Source organism: Seriola lalandi, unplaced genomic scaffold, assembly GCF_002814215.2.
Source record: "Seriola lalandi dorsalis isolate HSWRI2012SDOR001 ecotype SW California unplaced genomic scaffold, Sedor1 jcf7180002054469, whole genome shotgun sequence".
Taxonomy (NCBI): domain Eukaryota; kingdom Metazoa; phylum Chordata; class Actinopteri; order Carangiformes; family Carangidae; genus Seriola; species Seriola lalandi.
Window position 1 is genome coordinate 428,042 of NW_019525022.1, and position 25,913 is coordinate 453,954.

A 25,913-nucleotide genomic window follows, 5' to 3' on the forward strand; every position below is an offset into this window, starting at 1 on the left:
TCCTAGTTATGTGCCTGCAGTGCAATAGCCTTGCAGTTCACAAATCAATGAGTAACGTCACGACAGTTTGCCACTTGGGCCTGACAGCTAGAGCCCTGACGGCGACACAACTCACAGCAGCTTAGTCCCTGCTGCTGATGCAACCTAACACCAACCTGGACTTTGTAATCAAATAAATTTGGGCCCTATTGTACGCTTTCGCAGGTGGTTGCTCGCCATTTTCCGTGTGGGCTCGGACCTGGAAGCTGATACTGTGGATGTATTGGTGCTTATGCCCCCCCTCAATGAAAACTGAGATAATGCTTATGAAGCATAGAGGAGCCCTTTGCTTTATCAGCAGCTGTACACACAGGGAGGAGATGGCCTTCACAACTCTTGGAACGAGATGATCATTTCGACCATGTCAAAGTAAAATGATTCGGTGGTTTATGAAACCCACTCTTTGTCAAAACAAAAGTTCACATTTTTTGGAATATTGTATTGTTATAAAATATTTTTGCAATTCAAAACCCTGCCAAGTGAAAAACACCAGAGGGAGAACGGCTCAAACCAAGTTTTTTAACAATATGAATCCACAGTTGTTTTGATATTTATTACAGTCATAGTGAAATAAATAATGAATGTATTCAAAGTCTTTTACATTAAACATGTTCATACACAAAATTTAAAACAATAAACAACATGCTAGATAATCTCAGACAGAGGAAACATAAAAAAAAAATCATTACAACACAAATAGAAATAAGCTCAGTCAGAACCATTCAATAAGTCCACAAACGTCTTCAGTACATTCTGCCCTAATGTCTGTATCCAAAACTCAGGGTACAGCTACTGTCATTTAGTCAAAGTGCTATAAAGAAAAACAAAAAATTAAAAAGTGAAAAATAAAGTAAAACAGACTAATGAGAAAATATCATTAGCTACAGTGGCTAACAAGCTAGCATCTCAGTGACATCATGATTGGCTAGCTCTTTGTCAAAAATAGAACCCAAATGAAGGAACCTAACATAACATGCCACTGTCAGGTCCCTGTCCAGCAGCAAACAGCAGACATACACAGTTAGAGACCAGCTGGTGAACATAGTGGTTCATTTAGCAGCTGAAGAGTCTGATATTTTTCTTCGGAGGTGGTGGAGACCAAAAACAGAGCTAAAGGAGAGGGAATACAACTCCAAATGAATGCTACATGTTTGCTAAATATCTAAATAAGTCACTGGTTGCTAACACATTCATGACACAGACATGATAATGTGTTAACATTTTTTTCAAATAAATTACTACTGTTTTAAATAAACTGGAAACACATGATGAACGTCATGCCAAATCCTCACTAGGGACTGAAATGACTGGAAGCCTCAGGGCTGTAAGTTACTGCAGTGGAAAAGGCCTGATAAATAACGAGAAACCAGAACAACCAGGAAATCTTTGTACACATTCAAATTGTAATTTCTAATATAGGAAATTAATGAAAACCAATAGTGGCACACTCCATTTGTCTAGACGGGGATGGTTAAAAATGCATTGTTTTTTGTTTAGCTCACAGCTTGTAACAAACACCGTTTCCCATGAGCCCAAGACCATCGTGGGATAAACATTACCAGGTTGATAGATGCAGGCCAGTCAAGTAAAGAGCTATTAGAAGTGATTTGTAGTATACACATTTAAAGGTCCCATATTGTATAAAGTGATGTACATGTGTTGTTTGATTATAAAGCAGGTCTAGGTTTTATATTAATACTGTCAAAGTATCAAAGTGCTCAGTTCACAGAGAATGCACACAGCCTGTTTTCAGAAACTGAGCCTTAAAACAAGCCATTAGGACTTCTGCAACTTTGTGATGTCACAACAAAGCAGTCACCACACTCACCAATGCCCCAAGCCACGCCCACCTGGACCCACCATACCTGTGGTTGGCCTGGCTGTGCATCACTCAGAAAACAGTCAGCCACTCAGAAGAAAACCAAAACTGTTCTTGCTTGAGCTCCAAACAGAAGCATGAAAAAAACCAATTGAAACAGGTACTGAAAACCAAACATATATCTTCTTATGGATATCAAAACTTAAAATTACACCAGAAAAGTGTAAAATATGGGACCTTTAAAGCTAAAAGAGTGTGGATGGATTTCATGGATAAGGGAGAGCAGTTGAATTTTTTCCTGGAGCTGAGGCGATCCAATATGGCTGCCAGTGGGTGTATTACTTCACATGACAGCTCCAAATCTGTTCATAATCTGGTGCTCTGGAGTGATTTTCCGCCACTGTTATCCAGAGAATTTCTTAACAGTCAGAATCAGACTTTCCAACTTGCTGGGTCCAATCCAGTAACTATAAATATGCAGCTCTTCATGAGATCAGAGGTCAAGACTCAAGTCTCTTTCTTGGAAGGGGACTCTCAGAGGCTGCGGGAGGCCTGCTGGATGTGTTCACTATGTTATTCCTCCTGTTTGATGATTTGCGTTTCCGTTGGCCTGAAGGCTGTGTTTTCCTTCTAGATGCGTCCCTCTTTGGACTGTTGGGAGTTCCCAGGTGCTCTACAAGTCTCTTGTGAAATACTGCTTGGAACTGTTGTTCCTGCAACACAAAGATAGGAAAAAATGAGTTGATTCAAGGACAGCTTGGCTATAGTGGGTAACCTTGCACTGATCAGCTAGGATTTATCATTGATATCAAATTGTTGTGGTGTTTTGTGGTTACTGAAGTCACTACTTTCACATTTAATGTTTCCATCTTACACTTTATATGTCTGTCATATTGTGTTTCTCTGAGATAATTGATTAACTGATTCTCACAGTTTTGCTTCTTGTGGAGGTTTGTTGCCTCATGCTAACTGGACCGCACTGTAGACAGCAACGGAGCTCGACAACATATTCTTAACTCTGTTTTATTTGTCATTACATTGAGCTCTGGTCATGTGATAACAACTGGTCATAATTTAGGGGAGATTGTAACCCTGGATTTAGGCTATGTCCACACTGCTACGTTTTAATAATAGCATCTGTTCATACTAACACATATCAAATGACCATTCACGTAAACTGACCATGCACGTGCCAGTATAAACAGGAAGCAGATTGTCTACTCTGCAGTTGGTCAGTTACAGAAAATACTACGACCGAGGAACAGCAAAGACAGTTGTAGCTTTATAATACAATTTAATCTAACTGCACAACAGCTGCTAGCAAAGACAAGGTCAGTGACTCTTGCAGTTCATTATCCATGTTGCATTCCCCACTGGTAGTCCAGGGTAATAAGAACCAATTAGGAAGCAACTGTGGGTGTCTATGTCATCGTCTCCAAGCTCTTTGTTTTTGCCCGTCCAGACTACAATGCAACTGCAGAGTTTTCAAACTACAACGGGGCTGGAAGCGCTTCTGAAAGTCTCAGATTTAGGTCCTTGAAAACTCCAGAGTAGTGTTGACAGGAGTAAACGTAGAAAAAGAGATGTGTTGTAAAACTAAAACGTAGCAGTGTGGACATAACCTTATTTCAAGGACAGTCTTGCTGTGGATGTGAATGGCTTGATTATAAAGGAAATTCAAATCCAGGCAATGCTGAGGACCATGAAGTGCATTTGACAGATGTGGAAAAAGCTAGTAAGTGTAGTTAGTAGTTTGTAGCTCTTACCACGTCCAGCTGTGTAGTAGTGTGTGCTGCTGTTGTTGTGGCTGGGTAAGCTGTGATGTGCTGCTGGATCTTTGGTTTGGCACAGTACATCTCCAGATGCTGAAGTTCACAGCCGGCTGGCCGGCAACACTGATCCACTATCCCCTTCCCTCTGGGCCGAGCACCATAACCAGACCACGTACCTTTACCTGCAGAGGTAAACAAGAAGCTCATGTCAAACCTTCCTTACTTTCAGAAAGAAAAACAGGTCTCATGAGGCCACTCAAGCCAAGACATGCAATGTTTTGGACAAAGCGTCCTCTACTGATTCATCACACACTGCAATGCAAAGTTAAATTCGCTGGACAAAACAGCCACACTGATGGTGTAGCTGTTGGAAGAGCCTTTCCAGTAAGAGAACTGAAATGAAATCTAAAACGTGGCACAGTAGGAAAGATCATTGGGTCATAAAAATCAAAAGGGAGCAGAGCCTGAATGTGATTAATGAATAATGTGACTTAAATTTTTTAAAAATCATGAAACAGTTGTCAGGATATCTTCTTCAGCTGCCACTCTACGTTGTAGGTGCCACTAGTGAACGTTTTGTGTTGATTGTGACAACTTCTCTACAAGGTTATCCTCATACCATATGTTTTTCAGTTTGCTAACACTGGTATTTTTAGCTACACAAGCTGCATGGCTCCAGGCATAACAACGTCTTGATGAAACCTGATGGACTCTATTGACTTTTCATCTAGTTAATCTTCAATTAACCAGTGAAAAATCTCAATATATTCTTGAAGGATTAGAGCTTGTAAAGACTTTCAAGCATAATCTTGTTTGATATCTGTATGAAATGGGCCATAACCTCACAGGACAATACAGTCTATACTGAGAATGGTCTGTTTTTGTATTATTTGAGAGGCTCTCTGCTCCTCCACTGCTGTTCCTCCCTTTCTGCACCTTCTTCTGTTATTAATGTGAAAGCTGAACCGGCCTCAGATAACAAGTGTTTTAACAACAAAGCTATCACACACTGAGGCACAGTGTTCTGGTTGGTACACAACCATTTTGGTGGATTGCCACCACTCTGATAGCAGATGGAGAAGGTGGCCTTGGTCAGAACAGGGGAAAGGTAATCAGGTGAAAGGGCTTCTGGGTAAGGATCTGTGTGCAGTAGGAGAAATATTCTATTGATAATAATCTTTTCAAATTAAAAGCTGCAAAACGGCCTTACAGTATGAAGTGTTTGATCCCTGTTGCAGCAAGCAGCTCATTTGTGTCTTCTCATGATGAATAATATATACTATAATACTAATATACTGTTATTGTATGCTGCTGCTGAGAGGACTCTGTATTGATATGTTACTGGATGCTCACACTCCTGCTGGCTGCATCTTATCTTCTAATCCTGCAGTTTATTTACTCACATCGCTTTTTGAGCGTCCTGTGAACAAGCAGTTTATTTATGTTCCAGGCAAACATCATAATATGTCCCCTAATGACAATATGACTCATGACTGGGAAACCTGTAGTCTGTATGTGCATAAAAAAAACTGTGGTCAGTATCTTCAGTCAGTGATACAACAGCACTATAGGAAAAGATCAATCCCCCATGGGGAGCCAGTGGATGTCTGTGCATGCAGTGGGACGAGGCCCTGGTCAAATAAAGTTGTATATAAAGTGAAAAATGAAAAATGGATTGGCAAAATTTGAGAAGCTTTCTAAGACATGTTGCACTTTTAAGAGAGTCCCTAACTTCAGCTTGTTATTGTGCATGGTGTCAGCTTCAACATGGGATTGTGTTCAGATTTGTTCATGATCTCTTTATACCTAAAATTTCTTCTTGTATTCACCTGCATTCCAGTTTACAGAGGACGGATCCTAAAGATGTTGGTGACCTCATAACAGTTTCAACTTGTGTAGAAGAAAAGTCTAAATCTCACTGGCAGCTCCTTAGGTGGATCAAGGAAGATCAAGATAGACTCACCTAAATAGATTCCACGATCCCCACACACAAATATGAGGTCACTGAGGAGATCAGAGCCGCAGCGGAGTCTGGCTGCCTCCGAGGGAAGCGGCCAGCCGGCCAGGCACATGGCACAGTAGAACATACACATCTGAACGCACAACACCTGAGGATGAGAAGAAAAATCTCAATACACAACTTTAACACAAAACATGCAACATGCAAAAGGTTTGGTGTTTTTTTCTTTCCAAGCCCCTGATCAATTAAATTCATGCACTTGTGTCACTCTGATGGGCAACCATCCACCTTAACTTTGTTGCATGTCATTGTCTAAAATTGCCAAAATTGCCTTGAGTTATGGGCTTTGAAACAGCAGTGGAAATAGAAAATTGTCCTCTACAAAAAACAGGGAATGTGAAAATGCCTGGTTATCTTGCAGTACTCTGACACCAGTGTTTCTAAATGCCTGGCCCTGCTCTTTATAATAAAGAGTCAGGATCAATGGTAACTTCCCTGATTTTGTTCTGAATGTGAGGTAACTGAAGAAACACTATGGACATGATTTCTTTTGTAATCATATTGTATCAGACTGGATATGTAGTAAACGTACAAGAGTCCAGCACGTGTTCCAGCCTTTCCCTCACCTTTGACCCTGTTTTAGATGGGAAAACTATCATGACCCCATCCAGCAACTAGACTGGTGTCAAACTGTAAATTCTATTCTATGGACGGAGCCTCAGTGGACTGAATACAGACATTTTGTTGAAGTGAAATATGACAAGTGAGTAAATGATCATAACTCTGTTCACTGAGAGACGTGATTGAAAGCTCTGGACAAATCAGCTATTTCACATTTAGTCCTGAAATGATCTATAAATTATTTGGTCTAATTTTGACTAAAAAGATGTTAAAAGAATAATAATGTTGTATTCAATTAATAATGAAAAAGTTTCCACCCTAATTCATTTTCCATTAGAAATACTGTATAAAATTAGTTATACATTTATAATAGATCTGTCTCATAAATCTCCCCCTCCCCCATCAAGCTATTAAGTGACTCAAGGGTCAAAACTGGGATCATTTTGGTCATAGAATAATGAAGTCCATCAGCAGATCATAAAGCTAACGTCATGTGCGTCATCAGTTCGAAATCCAAACTGTTTACAAAGAGACTTTTTTTCAAAATACTTTATACTTCCCTAATAATTTCCAAGGTTTCCTAGAAATAACTATTTTAAATACAAAATAAATAAGCAAATGTCCTGTGCACTGCATAGAGGTAGTCTTCAGTTTTTCATTGTAATGCTTCTAATGCATATGATAATATCAATAAACTTGAACATTCATCATTCATTCGTTTATTCATTGTTGGAAACTGATCCTCCATATGTTGAATTGTATTGTCCATTTCAATTGTTTGCATATGTGCATGTTGAACTGACCTACTGTGCTCTAGGAATTAGAAGAAACTATTGCACCAATTTAATAAAGTATCACTAGTGAGAAAAGCAGAAAATCTTCAGTTACTTTCAAAAGATTTCAACCCTTCTGTCTGTACTACATCAGCAACTGCATCAGCTACGTGTGGTCAGTCCCAGTTCAGGGATCAGCGGAGTGAAACCAGGTCTTACCTGTGGTCTGGCAGTGGAGCGGCATGAGGAGGAGGTCGAGTGCATCCTGTCTGTGTGGACTGACTTCAGCAGAACTGCAGTCTTATACTGAGGCAGCAGGAGGGAGGACCACAGCACCGAGGTTTCCTCCCTTCGCCCCTCACACTGTTTCAGTCTCATATCTCATCTCAGATGATTTAACAAACTGTCACTGTCACTGTTCAGCCGTGTTCCTGCTGTGTTTGTAACAGGATATTCATACAGTCACAAACATGATATCCATTTTCTATTTAATGAGTGTGTATACACCCACCAGAGTATTGAGTAAACTTTAGCTCGTACAACAGTCCTTCGATTAACCCTCTGTTGATGAAGGTTAGAATATTCAGTTTCTATTGAAACAGATTTACAGCAATGTCGGTTCAACTGTATGATCACTTCGGAGGATGTAGTTTGTTTTCCTGTTGAATTGCAATGAGTTATACAATGAGGTGTTTTCTATTATATTGTCCACTGAATTTAAATGGGTTGGACAAAATAAAACATCACAAACTGCATCCTCCAAAATGATCATACAGCTGAATTAACACCACATGAAGACCCAGTGAAAACTGTGCAACGCGGTCTTCAGTCCTGTTCATTGTTGGACACCAGTGAGTGGCCCTGAGAGCATAACACACTGCAAGTAGACAAAATAAAAGCAAATGAAGATCGTCATCAACACATGCACAGCATTTAGAAAGAAACAATTCAAAGCTATTTAATTCACACAGAAATGACCAAGTGAGCACATAGTGGTCTCTGATGTCTGCACCAGATTGTAACATCTGCAGTTCACCGTGTGCTGATGCATCCTCAAGTGAGCATTTGAACATATTATTAACCAGTATGCAGCAATGTTGCAAATAGACGTAGGTGAGAAATAGTCCCAGTAATGACGCCACAGAGACAGTTGGCTGCATCATATGCTGTCAAACCCTTCAGTAGGTAGCTATTGTTTATCTTCATGTAATGAAAATATGTCAACGCTGATGACACACTCATTTCTTTATTTGCAGTAACAGAAGTACATCCTCTGAGATCTCATTTGAAAAAGTCAACAACAACAACAACAACAACAAAAACAAACCCGGCCTAAAGTAATTGTGTCTGTTCAACATAAATTACATTTGAGGCACGAGAACATAGCAGCTGGATTTGAGCAACTCGTGGTAACAAACCCAACGACAGGTTGGACATAGAGGACTGAAGGGAGCCGCTTTCACAAGTCAGATTCATTTTTGGCGTTTCTAAGGCTTGTCTGGACATGAAAGTCTCTAGGTTGAGTCACTGATTCAACAGATGAGCAACCATTTTTTAGGCTCTTTGATAGAAAGTCAGACAGCTACAGGACTCAATTACATAAAAGCATGAGGAGAGAAGTAGTAATGGAACAAATGGAAGAAGCATTGTAGAAAAGAAACCAGTAAAAGTGCCAAAGGAAAAGATTTTTAAACTTAACATAATGTTTCCATTGTGACCATCATATAATAGTAATGATCCCGAAATAAAGATTTATCTCAGTCACACGAGGCAAAAGATCATCACAGTAACTCAATCAGTGATCTCAACAGACTGACAACTCAACATCTGCAGCCTCACTAAACAATACAGAAAACCTAGTGTCAGTATTTTCCTGTCCTCAGCCACACACTCCACATCACACCCTTTGGTAATTTTCAACCTTTTAAGAACAGCCTCATTTTGAATGTGTGATTATGACTATGGGTTTGGAAACAGTCCACTCCACTGGTGACCCATGTAGGCTGTGATGAAAATAAAGACTGAGGTGTATGATGAGTAACTCGTCAAATTTTACACATTAAAGTCTGTCTCCAGGTGTTGGGGAGTTTTACTGAGTATGTGAAAAAAGCCTTCAGTGTCTGCAGAAGAAGCTGTGTCTGATAGTGAAGTCTGTACATGTCCTCGAGTGATGTCACTCGAGTCAGCTTCAGTTCGACTAGAATTACTGCCTCACGATTGTATGCCTCCACCACTCAGACTAAATTCAGGTTACACCTCTGTTTATCCAGTCATGTAAAATATTAACCATTTGTGTGGAATTTTGCCTTAATTACTGTGTGAAGTCTTGTGTAATGGCCAAAAAGTGTTTTTTGAGGTCACCTTAACCTTTGACCACCAAAGTCTTATCAGTTCATCCTTGAGTCCAAGTGGACAACTGTGTTTAATTTGAAGGAATTCCCTTGAAGAGTTCTGGAGATATTGCGTTCACAAGGCCAAAATGATGTTTTGTAAGGTCACCGCGCACGTGACCTTTGACCCCCAAAATCTTATCAGTTCATCCTTGAGTCCTAGTGAATGTTGGTGCCAAATTTGAAGAAGTTCCGTCAAAGCGTTACTGAGATATCGTGTCCACGATATTGGGACCGACGTACGTACATATGTACAGACGGACAACCCGAAACAAAAAGCCTCCGGCCCTGGCTGTCGCCGGCACAGAAAAGTAAAAACCTCTGGGGGTGTGGAGCTAGAAAATGTTATACTGATGCATCTGTGAACAAACTCATTGAATGAGCTTAAGAATAACTATCTCTACATTATCTGTCACATCTCTGGATTAAAGTGCTGAATGCACAGATCAACCAATCGATGTCATGACTAATCTTCATCCTAAATGCTTTCTAATAAACTTAACCCGAGTTTATTTTTTGTGGAACTGATGCCTAATCACTGATGTTTCATTATAAAGAAGGGAAGTTGTTGAGAGCAGCTTCGTTCTGTCTGAGTTTGACCTTCATTTGAGTGATCATCTCTTCTTTAGCCAGCTGCTCAAAGTCAAACTCCTTCAGGAGTGATGTGGAGGCATGAGCTGCACCCAGAGGCTCTCTCCTGGTGCCGCTTTGGTTCCCTTCATCACCCTCGATGTGCATATTAGTGTCCATGTCACTGTTCTGACTGGTGCTCTCAGCTTCTTCACCGTCCAGGTTCAGCATCTCACATCCACTATTGTCCTTGTTGGCCACCACCTCCTCCTCCTCCTCCCCCTCAGGCTGAAACCAAGCTGGCTCCAGAGCTGCTGCTTCCTCTGCCGCCTGCTCTCCTCTGGCGTCCGTGTGACGGTGGCTGTCCACTTTGTGCACACTACCAGTGGACTGAGGGACAGAGCGAGCAGTCTTGGATGAGGATACGTCCCTTACCTTGTGTGTAACATCTTTCTTGTTTTCACTGTGTGTTACTTTACACGTGGTGTGTTTCTTCTTGGGCCTGTTGTTATTCAGCAGCTCCTGTAGGACATGCAGAGTAGTATCATGTGAGGCCGATGCTCATTAATGGGATTCATAGTAATGGTACATGATAAACAAAAAACCCCACAGTCCACAGCAGAGACTTACATCCTGTTTTTGTGAGTGTTTTGTAAGGTCACACTGACCTTTACCTTTGATCACCATAATCTAATTGAAAAACTTATCTCAAGGCATTAATGAGATCTTGCAATCACAAGGCCAAAACCATGATTGACCACCAAAATGCCTTTAGTGATAGCAATGTGGCAATGTCATCTGGTCCATTACTTCAGTCCAGCCTGCGATTTCTCAACTAGGTTTGGGCGATATCCAAAATTTTACATCTCAATACAGTGCAGCCCAAGTATAGCAATATCTGATATCATATATAAAATAATTATATTGTTGTGTTTTGTTTCCGGTATAAGTAATTCTGCCACTAAATAGCAGTTCAAAGTTTTATTTTTCATGTGCCAAGTAACAATGTAAAACAAAGCAGTGAAACGAGGGTTAGCCTCTGCAGCAGGGCAGACTGGCGTGGAACTATCTAGCTTAGCCTTAGAAGGCAAAAGCTATACATGTCAAATGGCCTGTCATGTTTTACCCACACTTACATTTTTTAAACTGGTTTGTTGCTGTGACTCGATTGTAATCACCAACTGAAATGTGACATTACCTTCCTCTGGCTTTTAGATGATGATGTTGAAGGAATAGAGGACTGGGCAGTCGGCTGTGTGTCACGTGCCTCTGGTTTACTCTGGCTTCGATCGGGCTTCCTGATGGACAGGTAAATGTTCCCGTGATAAATGACCACAGCACTTTGGTAGATCCGTGGTGCAGAACCCTGAGGCAACAGAGAGGTGTGAGATCTGTGTGTGGAGACCCCTTTTCCAGGAGTGATATCCTTGAGCAGCTTGTAAGCTGAACGGTTGAGGGACACAAAAGACATTCGGTGGGGACCCGGTGCAGCCCGAAACTCTCTGCCCAGCAGTGAGGACATGTTTTCTGCTGGTTTCTGCCCTTTCCTCCGTAAGGTTACTGGACAAATCCATATGCCTTCTGGAGAGCCTGCAAGCTTCCTGGAGCCCTTAGAGTCAGACAGGGGGAGGCCCATTCTTCTCAGCACTGAGTTTGGTAAGCTCCACAGAGGGATGTTTTTCACCTCAGCCTCTGCTGGGATGTAGATTTCCAATCTGCCAGGAGGATCCATGTTCTGTGTATTTCCCTGAGTACACATTAAGAGTTGATCAGTTTGGGTGCAGCCTCCACAACAGATAGTTTTAAACATACTTTTTTTTTTTATTACAGAGCCCAATAACGCCACCCATTCCCATTGTTTCCTCCCCAAATTAAATGTGTGGATGGGACTTTACCATCATCTCTCATTCTCTCCTTCTACATTAACTGGCTAAACTTAGCAGTTGTTGCAATGATTAGTTTACAAGATAACGCTTCAGAGAATTTTGATCATTAATAAGCTGACCAATTTATCAAATTTGCCTTTTTTTTTTTTTAATTAATTAATTTTTTTATTTCCAGTGTGTACCTTTACATTGATTTTGTGTAGCCTGAGCCTCACCCGAGCGGGAGAAAGTCGCTCATGTAGATATTAACAGTGGAAAGAAAATAGCAAGGACCAATAAAAATGTCGCCGTGGTAAAGGTCGACATGATGAAACACAGCCCCGGTAGATTCCCTCTGGCGGAGGAGTGTCTCTCCTACCGAATCAGGCAGTGCTACCCAGGACACTGTCAGTGTCTCTCGTGTGGTCAGATTTAAGACCAAACATCTCGTCGACACCTGATTGCGTGTCACAATTAGCGATTAGTAGAAAAACATTAATTCCTTCGAAACAATCGAATGACCAACGACGTGGAAAACCCATTGCGGTTTCCATAGTAACAAAATGTATGGATGCTACGACACTAAATAAAGGCGGGCAAATGTTTCTTACAATATCGGCCGTACTAAAATAAAATAAAAAAAGATCCCAGATTGTTGCACATACCTTGACGGAGCAGTGGAATCCAGCTTTAAAGAGTCCGACTTGTGTTTAGCAGCATTTTCATTTCGTCGTACCATAACCGGATTTCCGGGTCGAATTCTCCAGAATAAAAGCGGCATCTCAACAAATCTAGGCCCTACTAATTTCATTTATTCAGACTACACTCAGGCTATAATCCAAACTCAGACACTTCGCATGACTTTAAAACACAAATTATATGTTAAAAGAATAACAATATAATGATGATAAGGTTTATATGGCACCTTTCAAAACACAGATAAAAAGTACTTTACGAGACATGATAAAGTTGAGAATCATCAATAAAAATAAATGATGAAATTAACTGGTTAAAAACAGTTTAAAGGTTCTACAACATTGGGGAGGAGATATAAGAGAAAAACTGTGAAAATGAGGTAAAGTAAAAATGAAATACAAAATTCTAAGATGATTAAAATAATCAATAAAATAATAATCAGGTTAATTGCTACATATAATAATAGATTTATTAAGTTAGAAGTAAATTCAGAAACCCTGCCCGGAGAAAGCACACCTATAAATGTGTCTATAAGAAGGATTTAAAAGAGGGTAAGGAGCTCGCCAGTCTAATCTCCTCTGGGTGGTTGTTCCAAAGAGTTGGGGCCTTCGTCTTTGGCCGAGATTGTGGAATAGTTAAAAGAGCTGTAGCTGAAGACCTCAGGTTGAGACTGTGCAAATATGGTGTCAGTAGATCTAAGATGTACTGACATGCAGGGCAAAAGCATCATCAAATCACTAAAATTACAATGCCCCACTTTTATTTTGAAGGCCACATGCGCCTACTGGACATCTGTACGTGCTTTACATCTTCACTTCCGATTTGGAATGTTCCTTATAATAAAATAAATCATAATATTGTAATTGTATAAAGCTACAGTAAGCTATATTTTTTCTCTTCATTTTCATTTGAAGAAAATGAAATAATTAATAAATATTGGGAAGTGTCAAGTTGTGCTTTGATTTGGAAAAAAGAAGCAGTGCCATCATCTGGACTGGAGCCGGTTAGGGCAGTAAATATATCTGATGATGTCTCTTTTATCATGAACTCTTTCCTGTAGAAATAGAGGTAGGAGTCAAGACAAACTGAAATCTCCAGTAGAACAGTTCATAGGGTGACTAGGTCAAGCCAAAGCAACAACAGATCACTGCAACTGTCTGTCTAGCAGTGGTGGTCCACAGCACTCAACAATAAACCTGAAAAAATAGGAAAAGCGTTTAACAAAGGAACACCTTGCCAACTTTTGAGGAGTTTGGACTTTTTATTTGGAGAGTAAAGGTCTGGAGAAAATGGATATCCACTGCATATGCAATGGACTTGTAGCCAGTAGTTGTTAAGATAATCTTGCCTTGTAGGAATGTGTTGGACTAAAAGAGTGATACAAAGACTTACTGACCCAAAAATATTACTATTCATACACTGCATTGCTAAAAACATAAAAGTAATGATGTAACTTCACTCAAACAACTGTACAGTCATTTCTACTGTCTACAGCTCACAAGACTTATTTCAACAAAGCAATTTATTCACATAAGTGTCCTAATAAAATTTACATCTTGCATTAGTATTTCATGACACATGATTGCACATGACATGACATTAATAACCAGTCTTTGTTGAGCCAAATATCAAAAACATTTGATGCACATTAGCTTTTCAGGAAATAACTTGTCTTGTAAACTTCTCTTGTAGCCTATTGAAAATTCACGAATCATTCAGCCTTGACCTCAGGATCAGTATGTTCACGTCATAGTTTTTAGAGCTTTTAATTGCATAGCACGGTCTTTGAAAAAGAAAGGAAGAGGGCCGTCAGTTATACAACTAAACTCTTATTTTGGTGGTATAAGTCAGTTAGGTGAGGACAGTTTGGTTTGTCGGCGTCCTTTCATCACATCAAGTGACTGAAATGGAGGTAAGTTGGCGTACTCTGGATGGAGGGATGCTTTCACTGCACTTTTGTGACACTGACACATTCAAAGTACTACTTCTTAAATATTTTCAATCAATATAACCTTTAAGGCAAAAGGCAGTCACCTCATCATTAGATAAGTTCTGACTCCCTGTTGAAACATTAAAGGAATATGTTACACAACTTAAACTAAGGGAAATAGCGCTTTGTTATTTTTGTTTAAATGTTTCATGCAGTTCTGTTGAACAACAGAATTTATCTCCTGCTGCGTTTGTGACATGTATTTTACATAATCAATAATAAAGTTTGTGTTTAGGCTATGCACACTAAATCTAAATTGCTTAGATAAAGGTGTCATCATCATAGCTCTTGTTCATGCTGGTCATTACAGCAATCTGACATAATCAAATCTTCCAAAGTTAGCCTCTTAGCTGCTGTGTAGAGTTTAGTTTTTGCAGAACTAAAGCGTCATCACTGCTGTTAAGTCTGACTGATGTGTCATTATAAAGAAGGGAAGTTGTTGAGAGCAGCTTCGTTCTGTCTGAGTCTGGCCTTCATTCGAGCGATCATCTCTTCTTTAGCCAGCTGCTCAAAGTCAAACTCCTTCAGGAGTGATGTGGAGGCATGAGCTGCACCCAGAGGCTCTCTCCTGGTGCCGCTTTGGTTCCCTTCATCACCCTCGATGTGCATATTAGTGTCCATGTCACTGTTCTGACTGGTGCTCACAGCTTCTTCACCGTCCAGGTTCAGCATCTCATATCCACTATTGTCCTTGTTGGCCACCACCTCCTCCTCCTCCCCCTCCGGCTGAAACCAAGCTGGCTCCAGAGCTGCTGCTTCCTCTGCCGCCTGCTCTCCTCTGGCGTCCGTGTGACGGTGGCTGTCCACTTTGTGCACACTACCAGTGGACTGAGGGACAGAGCGAGCAGTCTTGGATGAGGATACGTCCCTTACCTTGTGTGTAACATCTTTCTTGTTTTCACTGTGTGTTACTTTACACGTGGTGTGTTTCTTCTTGGGCCTGTTGTTATTCAGCAGCTCCTGTAGGACATGCAGAGTAGTATCATGTGAGGCCGATGCTCATTAATGGGATTCATAGTAATGGTACATGATAAACAAAGAATCCACATCATTCAATACCACTGCTTCTATCCCATACGTGCTAAACATCACTTAATATGCACTATTTTACTACGGACTATACTAGACTATACTTTAGACTGCATTATACTTTCTAAATTTTGTTTTGAAAATGACAGTGTTCATTGTACTGACACACACTGTGACTGACAAAGTCAAACTGTGTCAGTACAGCCTCACAGAGCCCTTAACCTGGCTGTAAACTGCTGAAGAGTCTCCATTTATTTCTAATGCTAAAGTTATACATGTCAAATGGCCTGTCATGTTTTAACCACACTTACATTTTTTAAACTGGTTTGTTGCTGTGACTCGATTGTAATCACCAACTGAAATGTGACATTACCTTCCTCTGGCTTTTAGATGATGATGTTGAAGGAATAGAGGACTGGGCAGTCGGCTGTGGGTCACGGGCCTCTGGTTTACTCTGGCTTCGATTGGGTTTCCTGATGGACAGGTAAATGTTCCCGTGATAGATGACAACTGCATTTCTGTGCCTCACTGGTGCCAAGGCTATAGGAGACGGGGAGTTGTGAGATCTCTGTGCAGAGACCTTTTTCCCGGGGACACCCTTCAGCACCTCATAAGCTGCACGGTTGGAGGAGACAAAAGACATTCGGAGGGGACCCGGTGCAGCCTGAAACTCTCTGCCCAGCAGTGAGGACATGTTTTCCACTGGTTTCTGCCCTTTCCTCCGTAAGGTTACTGGACAAATCCATATGCCTTCTGGAGACCCTGCCTCCTTAGAGTCAGACAGGGGGAGGCCCATTCTTCTCAGCACTGAGTTTGGTAAGCTGCACAGAGAGATGTTTTTCACCTCAGCCTCTGCTGGGATGTAGATTTCCAATCTGCCAGGAGGATCCATGTTCTGTGTATTTCCCTGAGTACACATTAAGAATTGATCAGTTTGGGTGATTTTTGTTAAAGAGCACAATAACGCCACCAGTTCCCATTATTTCCTCCCTGCTAAAAATCGATGCATTGAATAGAATTTGTGGATGGGACTTTACCATAATTTCTTATACTTTCATACTACATTAACTGGCTAAACTTAACAATGGTTGCAATTTACAAGCTAACATAACTCTTCAGATGAAAGTTTTGATTATTAATAAGCTGACTCATTTATCAAATTTGTACAGTTTTTTAAAACAAATTCCAGTGTCTAGCTTTGCTGTTTTTCTGTTTCATATCACCATGAACTAAATACCTTTATATTATTCAGACAAAATGAAAAATGTGAATATTTAGATTCAGAAAACAGTTGATAGATAAATCAATAATAAAACCTCATCCTGTGCTGTTGCTTTATGGTGATAACAGATATTGACTCAGTGGTCCCTTATTAACTGAGGACAACTACTACAGGTTATTCTACTAATTACATACTGACATTAATTTCGTTTGAGCTTTATTTTTGCAAAATCAGCTATTTCTTGAAGATGAAATCCTAGCCAATCAGCAGGGCCATAGAGTCCACTGAGGAACCTGCGGTCATGTTCTTGGTATATTGAGGACTGTGGAAGGTTTTGTAAGATGTTAATATGTGTAACATTAAATTTTGGTGGAAATTGTATGTTTAAATAATCTGCCAGGCAACTGATAATTGACTGCAACTTTTATTCTGGAATTAGCCCTCGGATCTAGTATTTCATACCCTGTGGTGTGTTGGTTTATTTTGGTTAAAAAATAAAATATTAATAATTAGTTACATTTTTTATGATATAACATGTGGCCATATATGTTAAATATATATATTTATCTATGCAACTTTATTGAACAACATACATATAAAAACTTTCTAAATTATATAAATCTGAATCATATCTTCCTTATCAATTTCTCATTAATTTTAAACATGTCTATCTTCCCATTCTGGGAAACTTGCCTCAGGCTTTTGCCACTGTATATAATATCAACATATACTGACAGGCTTTGGGATGGATATACATTTGTAACGTTTGTGTACAAGCAAACATACATAAACACAGATATTTGTATTGGCTAATCATGTCAATGTATGAAATTGTTCGAACTTCTAAAAGGGTTTTATATTTCATATATATATATATATATCTTTTCTTTTCTTTTTTTTACATAAACCTATATGTTTCCTGGTTATTCAATATATGTACTTATATTGTATTTGCATACGGGATAACTGGAGCCTAGAATTATTATATCCGTGTGGTGAAGCATGTATGAACCAATACTTTCGTGCAATAAACAGCCTGCTGCTCTGGCTACTGACCCGCCATATTGTCACACCTAAGCAGGAGAAAGTCGTTCATGTAGATAATAACGGTAGATAGAAAATAATGACGGGTCAAAAATGTCCTCTGTGATAGACACAGCCCATGGAGATTCCTCTGGCGGATGAGTATCTCTCCAACCTCAACCAGAACAGTCCTACCCAGGACACTAAAGTGTCTAAACGTCTTAGGGTTTTAAAGACAGCAGCACTGTGTCAATGTCTCTGGTGTCTCTTTAGGGTTAAGGTTAGTTATTTAAGTAGAAATACATTGATTCCCTCCAAACGACCGATAATGACGGAGGACGTAGAAACTTTAGGTTGCGGTTTCGATGGTAACAAAATACGTCGTTGCTACGGAACTAAATAAAGGCATTTCTTACAACGTGTTACTTAAAACACCAGCCGTGTTAAAATAAGAAAGGTATTGTGTTGTTGCTCATACCTTGATGAAGAAGTCGCATCCAGCTTTAAAGAGCCCAACTTGTGTTTTGTTGCAGTTTCACTTCTTCGTAAAACAACCACATTTCCGGGTCGAGCTCTCCAGAATAAAAGCGGGGTTCGAGCAAATCTAGGCCCTACTGACACTGATTTATTTACACCACAAGCAGGTTATAATCCAAGCTTTGCATGACTTTCTGAAGTTACAGTAAGCTATATTTTTCTCTGTTTGGCTAGGGCAGTAAATATATCTGTTAGTGAAAATATCTTTAAGACGATGTATCTTTTATTATGAAAAAACTCTTTCATGAAGAAACGGTGGTGGTCAGGACCAACTGAAAACTCTTGTGGACAGTTCAAAGAATGATGAGGTAAAACCAAAGCATCAACAGATCACTGCTACTGTCTCTCTGACAGTGGTGGTCCAAAGCACTCAACTATAAATATGAAATAATAATAAAAGTTTTTTTTTTACAAAAGGAACACCTCAACAACTTTTAAGGAGCATGACATTTTTTATGTAGAGGAAAGGTCTGGAGACAGTGAATATCCACTGCACGTCAGCCAGTCGCCAGTAGTTGTTAAAATAATCTTGTAAGAATGTGGTGGACATTAGTGCATTAGTATTTCATAACACAAGGATTGAACATGACATGACATTAATAACCAGTCTTTGTTAAACTAATTTTATAAACATTTTATGCACATTAGCTTTTCAGTGACAGGAAAACAACTTATTTTGTAATCCTCTCTTGTAGCCTGTTGAAAATTCATAGATCATTCGTTCTTTTAATTGCATAGCACAGTCTTTGAAAAAGGTAAGAATTGGACTGAAATTATTTTGTCATACAACTTAATCTAAATCTAAATCTTGTTTTGGTCGTATAAGTCAGTCAGGAATGATAGTTTGGTTTGTCTGTGTCCTTTCAACACATCAAGTGGCAAAAATGGAGGTAGGTCTGTGTGCTTTGGATGGAAGGATGTACCATGGCCCTGAGAACTCAACACAAACACACAAAAACAAAACACAAGCAAATTCAGAAAATATCTTAATCAATTTGACAAGACCTATCCTGCAAATACTCACAACACAACCAAACAGACAAATGCGCTGCAAGTAGCACAGATGACAATGGAAGTGTTTACAAGGACACCAAAAAAAGTGATGAAACAGGTTTGGCGTAGTGGTCTTAGCAGGCGCCCCATGTGTACAGGCTACAGTCGGCCTTGGTTCGAATCCCGCATCGGACGACCCTTTGCTGCATGTCATTCCCCCTCTCTCTGCCTCTCTGTCTCTCTCCACTATACTGTCCAATAAAGGGATAAAAAGCCCCCCCCAAAAAAAGAAAAGTGATGAACCAGGCTGGGAAGCACTTGTTGTTCAACGCTTTGTGACTTTTGCAGTTAAAAGCTTTGAACAATATGTGTGCGTGGATGTATTATAACAGAGACATTTGAGTATCTTTAATTATCAAACATCCATGCGAGTAAGTCCTGAATTTGTTTGCGTTTGTTTTAAGTTGCAGTGTAATGAGCCCTCAGGGCCATTGGAGGGATGCTTTCATTGCCCTTTTGTGCCACTGACATGTTCAATGTACTATTTCTCAAATATTTTCAATCAATATAACCTTTAAGGCAAACGACAGCTGCCTCTTCATGTTCTGACTCCCTGTAGACACATTAAAGGAATATGTTACAGGATTTAAACTAAGTGACATAGTGCATTTTTTGTTTTTTGTTTAAATGTTTCCTGCTGAACAGAACATATCTCCTGCTGCCGTTGTGACATGGATTAAGACATAATAAGGTTCAGGTTTAGTATAGCTATTTATGTGCATTTTTAATATTTATATTTCAAGCCAATTAAATGAAAGGAGATACTAACATACTGTAGGAAACAGTTTTTCTTACGGTTGTGTTTCTCTTCAGATTTCTGGGGTAACTTCAAAAGGCAGGTTCTGTTCAGTGTGGACTGGATAGGTGCCAAATATTCATGCTATAATAAACAAAATGGCTGAACAGGACAAAGAATGAGAGCTGGTACCACCGTCCCAACACTCACACAAACATAAGTTAAACATGTGGATGCTGATGGATCTCAGTAGAAAACTGAAATTTGACACATAACGTTCAGTAGCCGTAATACTGGTACAGGTATTTTTTTTATCATACCACGGCCACTAAGAATTCTTAAAGGTCCCATATTGTGTTTTTGATTATAAAGCAGTTCTAGGTTCTATATTAAAACTGTGAAAGCGTCAAGAGCGCTGAGTCCACAGAGAAATCCACACAGCCTATATTCACAAACTGAACCTTAAAACGAGCCGCAAGGATTTCTGAAACTTTGTGATGTCACAACAAAGCAGTCGCTGCTCTCAGCCATGTCCCATGCCCTGCCCACCTGGAACCACCCTCCAACCTTGCAGGATTTGGTTTCTCTGAGTGTTTACCTGCTAATTTGCAACATTTCATTCAATCACTGAGAAAACAATCAGCCAATCAGAGGAGAGGCTCAGAGTCTCTCTTCTGATTGGCTCACTGACCTGTTGCTAGAGCTCCAGAGAGAAGCCTGAGAGAGGAGATGTAAAACTACACTGAGATGGTTTCTGGTTCTTAAAAATCAAAATGACATCTTTTTATGGATATCAACACTTCAAATTAAACACTGGAGAAGTGTAAAATATGTAATGTTTCATTGTGATCGGCTGGCAAGTGTGAAATAACTTTTAGTAATTGAACAGTATAACAAGAAACATATGATGCAGATGAGTGTTGGCAGTTATTCAATGTGTTAGTGTTAATCTCAAGAGAAGGACAGCAACAGTTAGGCTTAACTAAAGAGTTTGAAGAGAGGGTTAATATGTAAGTAAATTAATAAAAGGATTATAACAAAAGTTATGTTAGAATATTGGTTAGTTAGAATATTACAGTGCATGTGGTTGTCTTGTCTCAGCTGTCACTCATCAGCTCTAAAGGCACCTCTTTCTCTAGATGCTGTTTGAGTCTTTTGATCTGTTTGTGTCTTTTTAGTTCATTAAAATCCAGTGATGTGGTCAAACTGTCACTGGATGGAACCTCGTTCTTGGCCGTTAGACAGTTGATTCCAGATGTTTTTCCATCTTTTCTTGGAGCCTTTGTTCGCCCCCCTTTTTTACTCATGCTCTCCGTCATCCACGCCAACTTCTCAGGCTCGTCTAACCTTGCGCTGGATTTTACTGCAGGCTCCAGAGAACCAGGGACGCAACATGGACACATGGTGCGTTTCCTTGCCCTTCCTATTCTCCTCGTGTTTGTGTTCAGATCCTCACAAGTCTGAGTCTGTAGCTGTGCTGCTGGGTTTTGTGACCCGTGGATGACGTTGCCATCTGCACTGGGGAAATCCTCATCTATTGGTTCCACGTATCCAATCACTGGTGCATTTTCATCATCACATGATGCTCCCTTGAGTGAACTTTTATCTAAATGGCACTTATTCATCAAAGCAGAGGGAGGCTTTGTCTCAAGTTTGGAAAGAGCACTCTTAACATTGATGAGACAACTGTAGGTGTCTGTTTGTTGTTTTTTACAGGAACTATGAAGCTCCTGCAAAAAAAGTTCTGAGCTCATGGCTGTGTCTTCATCAATCTTCTGCAGGCAGATTTTCACCTCAGATGTGATACCAAATATCTGCCTCAGCTGATGGTCCTCCATCTGACATGGTTTTGCTGCCGGCGAAGGTGTCCTGCATGGTGCAGGGCCTGGACGGCTCTGCAAAGAAAACATACAATACAGACAATACATAAAAATGCACTGACAGTGTATTTTGAAGGCTGACAAACCCATCAGTGGGAAATAGAAAGAAACTTTGTGACATCTTGCTAAAGATTATTTAACTAAAGATCCATCACCTCCCTCACCTCCATTTTGTGGGTGTCCTGTTCCTGAGGGCGTGTTCCACTGCTGCTGTTAGAGGTGCTGGGATCTACTGGACTTTCTGTTTCTTCATGAACTTCCATTCTCTCCACCTGTTGGGTGGAGGTGCTTCGCTGGCTCATCGTGTTTGAGCCCTCATTATCATGTCTGTTCATCACTACTGAACCACAAACACCCCTGCCATCACTTCCACCATCTAGCCTCTTTGCTTCTGTCACACTGTCCAAGCTGCTTGTTCCCGTCTTGTCTGTTGCACGTCTTGCAAGTGCTGTTGGTGTTTTTAGTCTCAAACCTTGTGTTGACCCAGCCTCAGATTTGGGTGGAATATATGACACAAATATGACATTGTCATCGTCCTGCAGAGAGACAGCTGACACATTAACTGATGCTGCTTGTGCAGGTGAGTCATCCTGAGCATCATCGTCGCCACAAAGATCTATCACTTCATCTGACTCGTCTGGGATAATAATTCTGAGGTCCTGCCATGTTTGAGCTGCATCTGACTGCAAAGACTCTTGGGTTGAAGGTACAGAGGTTTTGCTGGATTCATAAGTTTCTGTTGATGCTTGGGGGGAGTTCCTTTTTTGCATTTTAAATGGTCGGCTGCCTTTTTTGGCCACATAAATGACCCTCCCGTTGCACACGACCACGGTGTTGCGCTCTCCTTGTCCACTTTTGCCCTGATTGGACTGAGTGCTTTTTCTAATGTTGTCAGAGTGCTTGCTTGTGTTTTCTCTCTCTGCCACAGTTCGAAGAATCTCTGAAGCGACAGAAGATGGATCATGAAGATTTATATTAGGAGCCGCTGAGCTGTGCTCTTCTTCAATCACCCACTTTATAGGGCTGTTGGGCCTTTGTGAAACCTTTGGAACCAATTTTAACAGTGTTTTCGATTTAGCTGGGAGCCCACATAAAGTCTTAGAAAGCAAGTTGAGTGAGGGAAGTGCAGAATCACATGGTGGGGTAACGCCTTGATTCATTACGCCTTCATTTGTAACACCTTGATTCACAGTTGTGACAGGTGACATGAAAACCACACTTGGTAGTCCTGGACCTGGAGAGGAGCTGGCTGATGAAGTAAAGATCTGTTTCTTGATAAGCTCAGAAAGGTCAGATGCTTGGACCGTTGGGACTTGTGCATTTGGGCGGATCTGGAAGTACTGTCCACTGGGGAGTGCTGGAGATTTCATGGTCACTGGAAGCTGACATGGAAGTGTTACTAACTTCCCACAGTTTGTTGCAGGTGCAATCAGAGGTAATTTGGCCTTTACATTTTGCTTTTGCTGGGGTGGATGCTTGTTTAGTGAATTAGCAAGATCAAATCCTGCTGGTTTAGGCAACACATTCACAAAGGAAACCTGCTTTTTGACAATCTGCTGGGTGGCAGAAGGATTCAAATCTGCCTTTTTTACCATCTGAACAGGAGCTGAGGAAAAATTTAAGGTCACAGCTTTCTGAGCTGTAGGGGCCAATCTGGGTTTGTTTATTTCAGTTTGGACAAAATGTCCATTGACCATTTGTACAGGAATCAGTTTCATGATGTTCTTTCCATCGGCTCCAACAGCAGGCATCGCCTGGTAGAAAACACCGGTCCCACTGAGAGAAAAAAAAAACGATGTCAGACAAGAGATGTGAAAATTAGAGGCTAAAGATGCATTTAAATTTTATATTTGCCTGTTATATGTCAAATGGCAAGATTTGTAAACAATACAGGCCTAGATCTTTACAATGCTATGGTAGTACAGGGGGAAGAGTTCAACATTTCGGGAAACCCTATGAATAATGAAATTAATGAACTGAATTGATTAATGAGCTGCCTCTAGTTCAGGGTCCTGGCGTTGATCCCATGGTTTACTAGGGGCTCTTGAACTGAGTAGCTTGAACATGCATATAAAATTTTATATTCAATTCTTCTTGACAATTTCTCATTAATTTTGAAACGTATCTCTTTCTCTCTCTATATATATATATACAGCATACACACATAAACACATATTTGCATGGGCTAGACATAACAATATATGAAAATTGTTCCAATTTCTAATAGGTTTCATAATCATTTCCAAGTGTATATTTGTGTTTTATATGTGCATATATTTCATATATCGAAATTCAATGTACATATATTACATTTGCAGCTGTAAAATATATATAAACAACTCGACTAATTTCAATATTAACCTAAAATGTGCACTACAAGTTGTACGGCACGGCCTAATGAAGGAAATAAATGGTCAAAAATAGAAATAAACATTGGAAAGTTTCATACTGAGGACGGCTGCGGCTTAGTCCTAACAGGGACTAGTGTACTAATTACTAACTAAAAGTAGCCTACTGATTTATAGGTGATGGTGATCACGTGCTGCAGACCTGAAGTTGTGGGAACTTGAATAAGGTTCCTAACTAACTAAAACAATATTAAAATATCATAGCAATAAGAACAGCTGCTAAGCACTACCAGGCAGCAAAATGCCAAGAAATGACCACACACTTACACATTTTTAAACTTCCTTATCACTGAAGCCTACCTGTGAACTGGATCCATGTCTGTACTGGTGGGTCACTCGGCTTGTAATATTCCCGATGCTGTGATACGTCGAGTCGAGTTTGGCTAACGTTAAGTGAGGTAACATGAAAGGACATTACAGAGTTAACACATGGTAACGTCACAGCGCGGCGGTTATTTCCGTCGTTACTTCCGTCCTCGCCGTATAAGACAAAGCCGTCTGTAGCCTTACAATGCTCAAAGCCTTCGACTAAATGAACTATTTTTGATTCGCATCGACAGAATGTTTCAGCACAGTTTGCTTCGGCCACTTCGCCTCTCGGCTTCCGTTTCGGCTTCGCGTTTGTTACATTGAACTTCCGGTCTGTTACATTGGTTGTATTCAATGCAGCAAACCGTTGATATGGTTCTTTTGATGTCAAGTTCAACAATCTATGTTTTTTTAACCACAGACTCTCTTTTCGATCTAACAGTAATTCTCTTGTGTTTCTTTTAAAGTCTATTGTGTTTACTGACGCCAGCTGAAACGCGTATTGTTGTGTTACCAAACCCTGGCAGCCTCTGAACCCTCCTCACTGCTAACATCCGCTCAACCATTACAGGTTCCGGTTCCGCTCAGTGAAACGTGATGTGGTTGGTTAGTTTGTGCCTACAGCTCCAGCCTCGTTGAGATCGCTGGTTAGAGAAGACATTTTGTATTCAAAGATCTCTCCTGGGCTGAGAAAGCTCTATATATCAGGAATTGAGTCTTTAGAAACATTCAGTGAAAGGAATGCTACCCCATCCCAGTAAAAAGATATTACATACTGAAGGTATTAGAGGTTGAGGAGGTTAAGGTAATTGGAGATCCATTTAATTTCCTATCCCTGCTAAAGTGAAAGAGTTGACTTCACAATCCTAAATGAGATTTACCCAATGGATGGATTCTTAAGACTGAGGCTTAATCTTGATGTGAATAACTGTTGAACTGTTGAAAATCATTATTTTGGACTGAATACTTTATTTGGGAAGGTTTTTAAAAAAAATAAAATAAATTAATTCAGGTATTTTAAAACTAAACCACATATAAGTCAAAGGCTGAACAAGTTTAAATTTAAGTCTCTGAAGCTTATAAATGATATGATATCTTTACTTGATATATTTCAGTTAATTTCAGATGAGCCCCTTTTATGTCATATGTTAGATTCTAATTCCTGGGAGGAGATTATGTTTTCCCATCGAAGTGTGTTCCCCGAACATTAAAGTGTACATA

At 40.1% G+C, this 25,913-nt stretch overlaps 4 protein-coding genes across 6 annotated transcripts; all 4 read right to left on the reverse strand.

The window, feature by feature from the left end:
* Positions 1-604: 604 nt before the first annotated feature.
* igf3 (insulin-like growth factor 3) lies at positions 605-8,070 on the reverse strand. The gene is made up of 4 exons (XM_023411554.2): positions 7,204-8,070; positions 5,594-5,738; positions 3,625-3,812; positions 605-2,571 (listed from the first exon to the last, which is right to left on the reverse strand). The coding sequence occupies exons 1-4, from the start codon at positions 7,360-7,362 to the stop codon at positions 2,359-2,361; spliced, it is 705 nt and encodes a 234-aa protein (XP_023267322.1). The 5' UTR covers positions 7,363-8,070; the 3' UTR covers positions 605-2,358.
* Positions 8,071-8,214: 144 nt separating this feature from the next.
* On the reverse strand, positions 8,215-13,580 carry LOC111658853 (uncharacterized). 3 transcript variants are annotated; one of them, XM_023411527.2, is made up of 3 exons: positions 12,475-13,580; positions 11,143-11,691; positions 8,215-10,466 (listed from the first exon to the last, which is right to left on the reverse strand). In XM_023411527.2, exons 2-3 carry the CDS (start codon positions 11,674-11,676, stop codon positions 9,924-9,926), a joined length of 1,077 nt encoding a protein of 358 aa, XP_023267295.1. In that variant the 5' UTR covers positions 11,677-11,691; positions 12,475-13,580; the 3' UTR covers positions 8,215-9,923. The 3 variants fall into 3 exon arrangements, with proteins under 3 accessions (XP_023267295.1, XP_087031541.1, XP_087031540.1); XM_087175415.1 differs by lacking the exon at positions 12,475-13,580 and adding an exon at positions 12,046-12,440; XM_087175414.1 differs by lacking the exon at positions 12,475-13,580 and adding an exon at positions 12,013-12,440.
* Positions 13,581-13,721: 141 nt separating this feature from the next.
* On the reverse strand, positions 13,722-18,337 carry LOC111658854 (uncharacterized). Its single transcript, XM_023411528.2, has 3 exons — positions 18,248-18,337; positions 15,898-16,431; positions 13,722-15,455 (listed from the first exon to the last, which is right to left on the reverse strand). The coding sequence occupies exons 2-3, from the start codon at positions 16,414-16,416 to the stop codon at positions 14,916-14,918; spliced, it is 1,059 nt and encodes a 352-aa protein (XP_023267296.1). The 5' UTR covers positions 16,417-16,431; positions 18,248-18,337; the 3' UTR covers positions 13,722-14,915.
* A 401-nt stretch (positions 18,338-18,738) lies between these two features.
* On the reverse strand, positions 18,739-25,238 carry lrif1 (ligand dependent nuclear receptor interacting factor 1). The gene is made up of 3 exons (XM_023411495.2): positions 24,684-25,238; positions 22,140-23,751; positions 18,739-21,990 (listed from the first exon to the last, which is right to left on the reverse strand). The coding sequence occupies exons 1-3, from the start codon at positions 24,698-24,700 to the stop codon at positions 21,193-21,195; spliced, it is 2,427 nt and encodes an 808-aa protein (XP_023267263.1). The 5' UTR covers positions 24,701-25,238; the 3' UTR covers positions 18,739-21,192.
* Positions 25,239-25,913: the final 675 nt, after the last annotated feature.

Coding starts and splice junctions, on each gene's coding strand:
- LOC111658854 (XM_023411528.2), bottom strand. CDS start 16,416: ATGGATCCTCCTGGCAGATTGGAAATCTACATCCCAGCAGAGGCTGAG. Junction 15,456..15,897: donor CATCTAAAAGCCAGAGGAAG/GTAATGTCACAT, acceptor CATGTCCTACAG/GAGCTGCTGAATAACAACAG.
- lrif1 (XM_023411495.2), bottom strand. Junction 21,991..22,139: donor AGGACACCCACAAAATGGAG/GTGAGGGAGGTG, acceptor TTTTCTTTGCAG/AGCCGTCCAGGCCCTGCACC.
- igf3 (XM_023411554.2), bottom strand. CDS start 7,362: ATGAGACTGAAACAGTGTGAGGGGCGAAGGGAGGAAACCTCGGTGCTG. Junction 3,813..5,593: donor GGATCGTGGAATCTATTTAG/GTGAGTCTATCT, acceptor TTACCTCTGCAG/GTAAAGGTACGTGGTCTGGT. Junction 2,572..3,624: donor CTACTACACAGCTGGACGTG/GTAAGAGCTACA, acceptor TTTGTGTTGCAG/GAACAACAGTTCCAAGCAGT.
- LOC111658853 (XM_023411527.2), bottom strand. CDS start 11,676: ATGGATCCTCCTGGCAGATTGGAAATCTACATCCCAGCAGAGGCTGAG. Junction 10,467..11,142: donor CATCTAAAAGCCAGAGGAAG/GTAATGTCACAT, acceptor CATGTCCTACAG/GAGCTGCTGAATAACAACAG.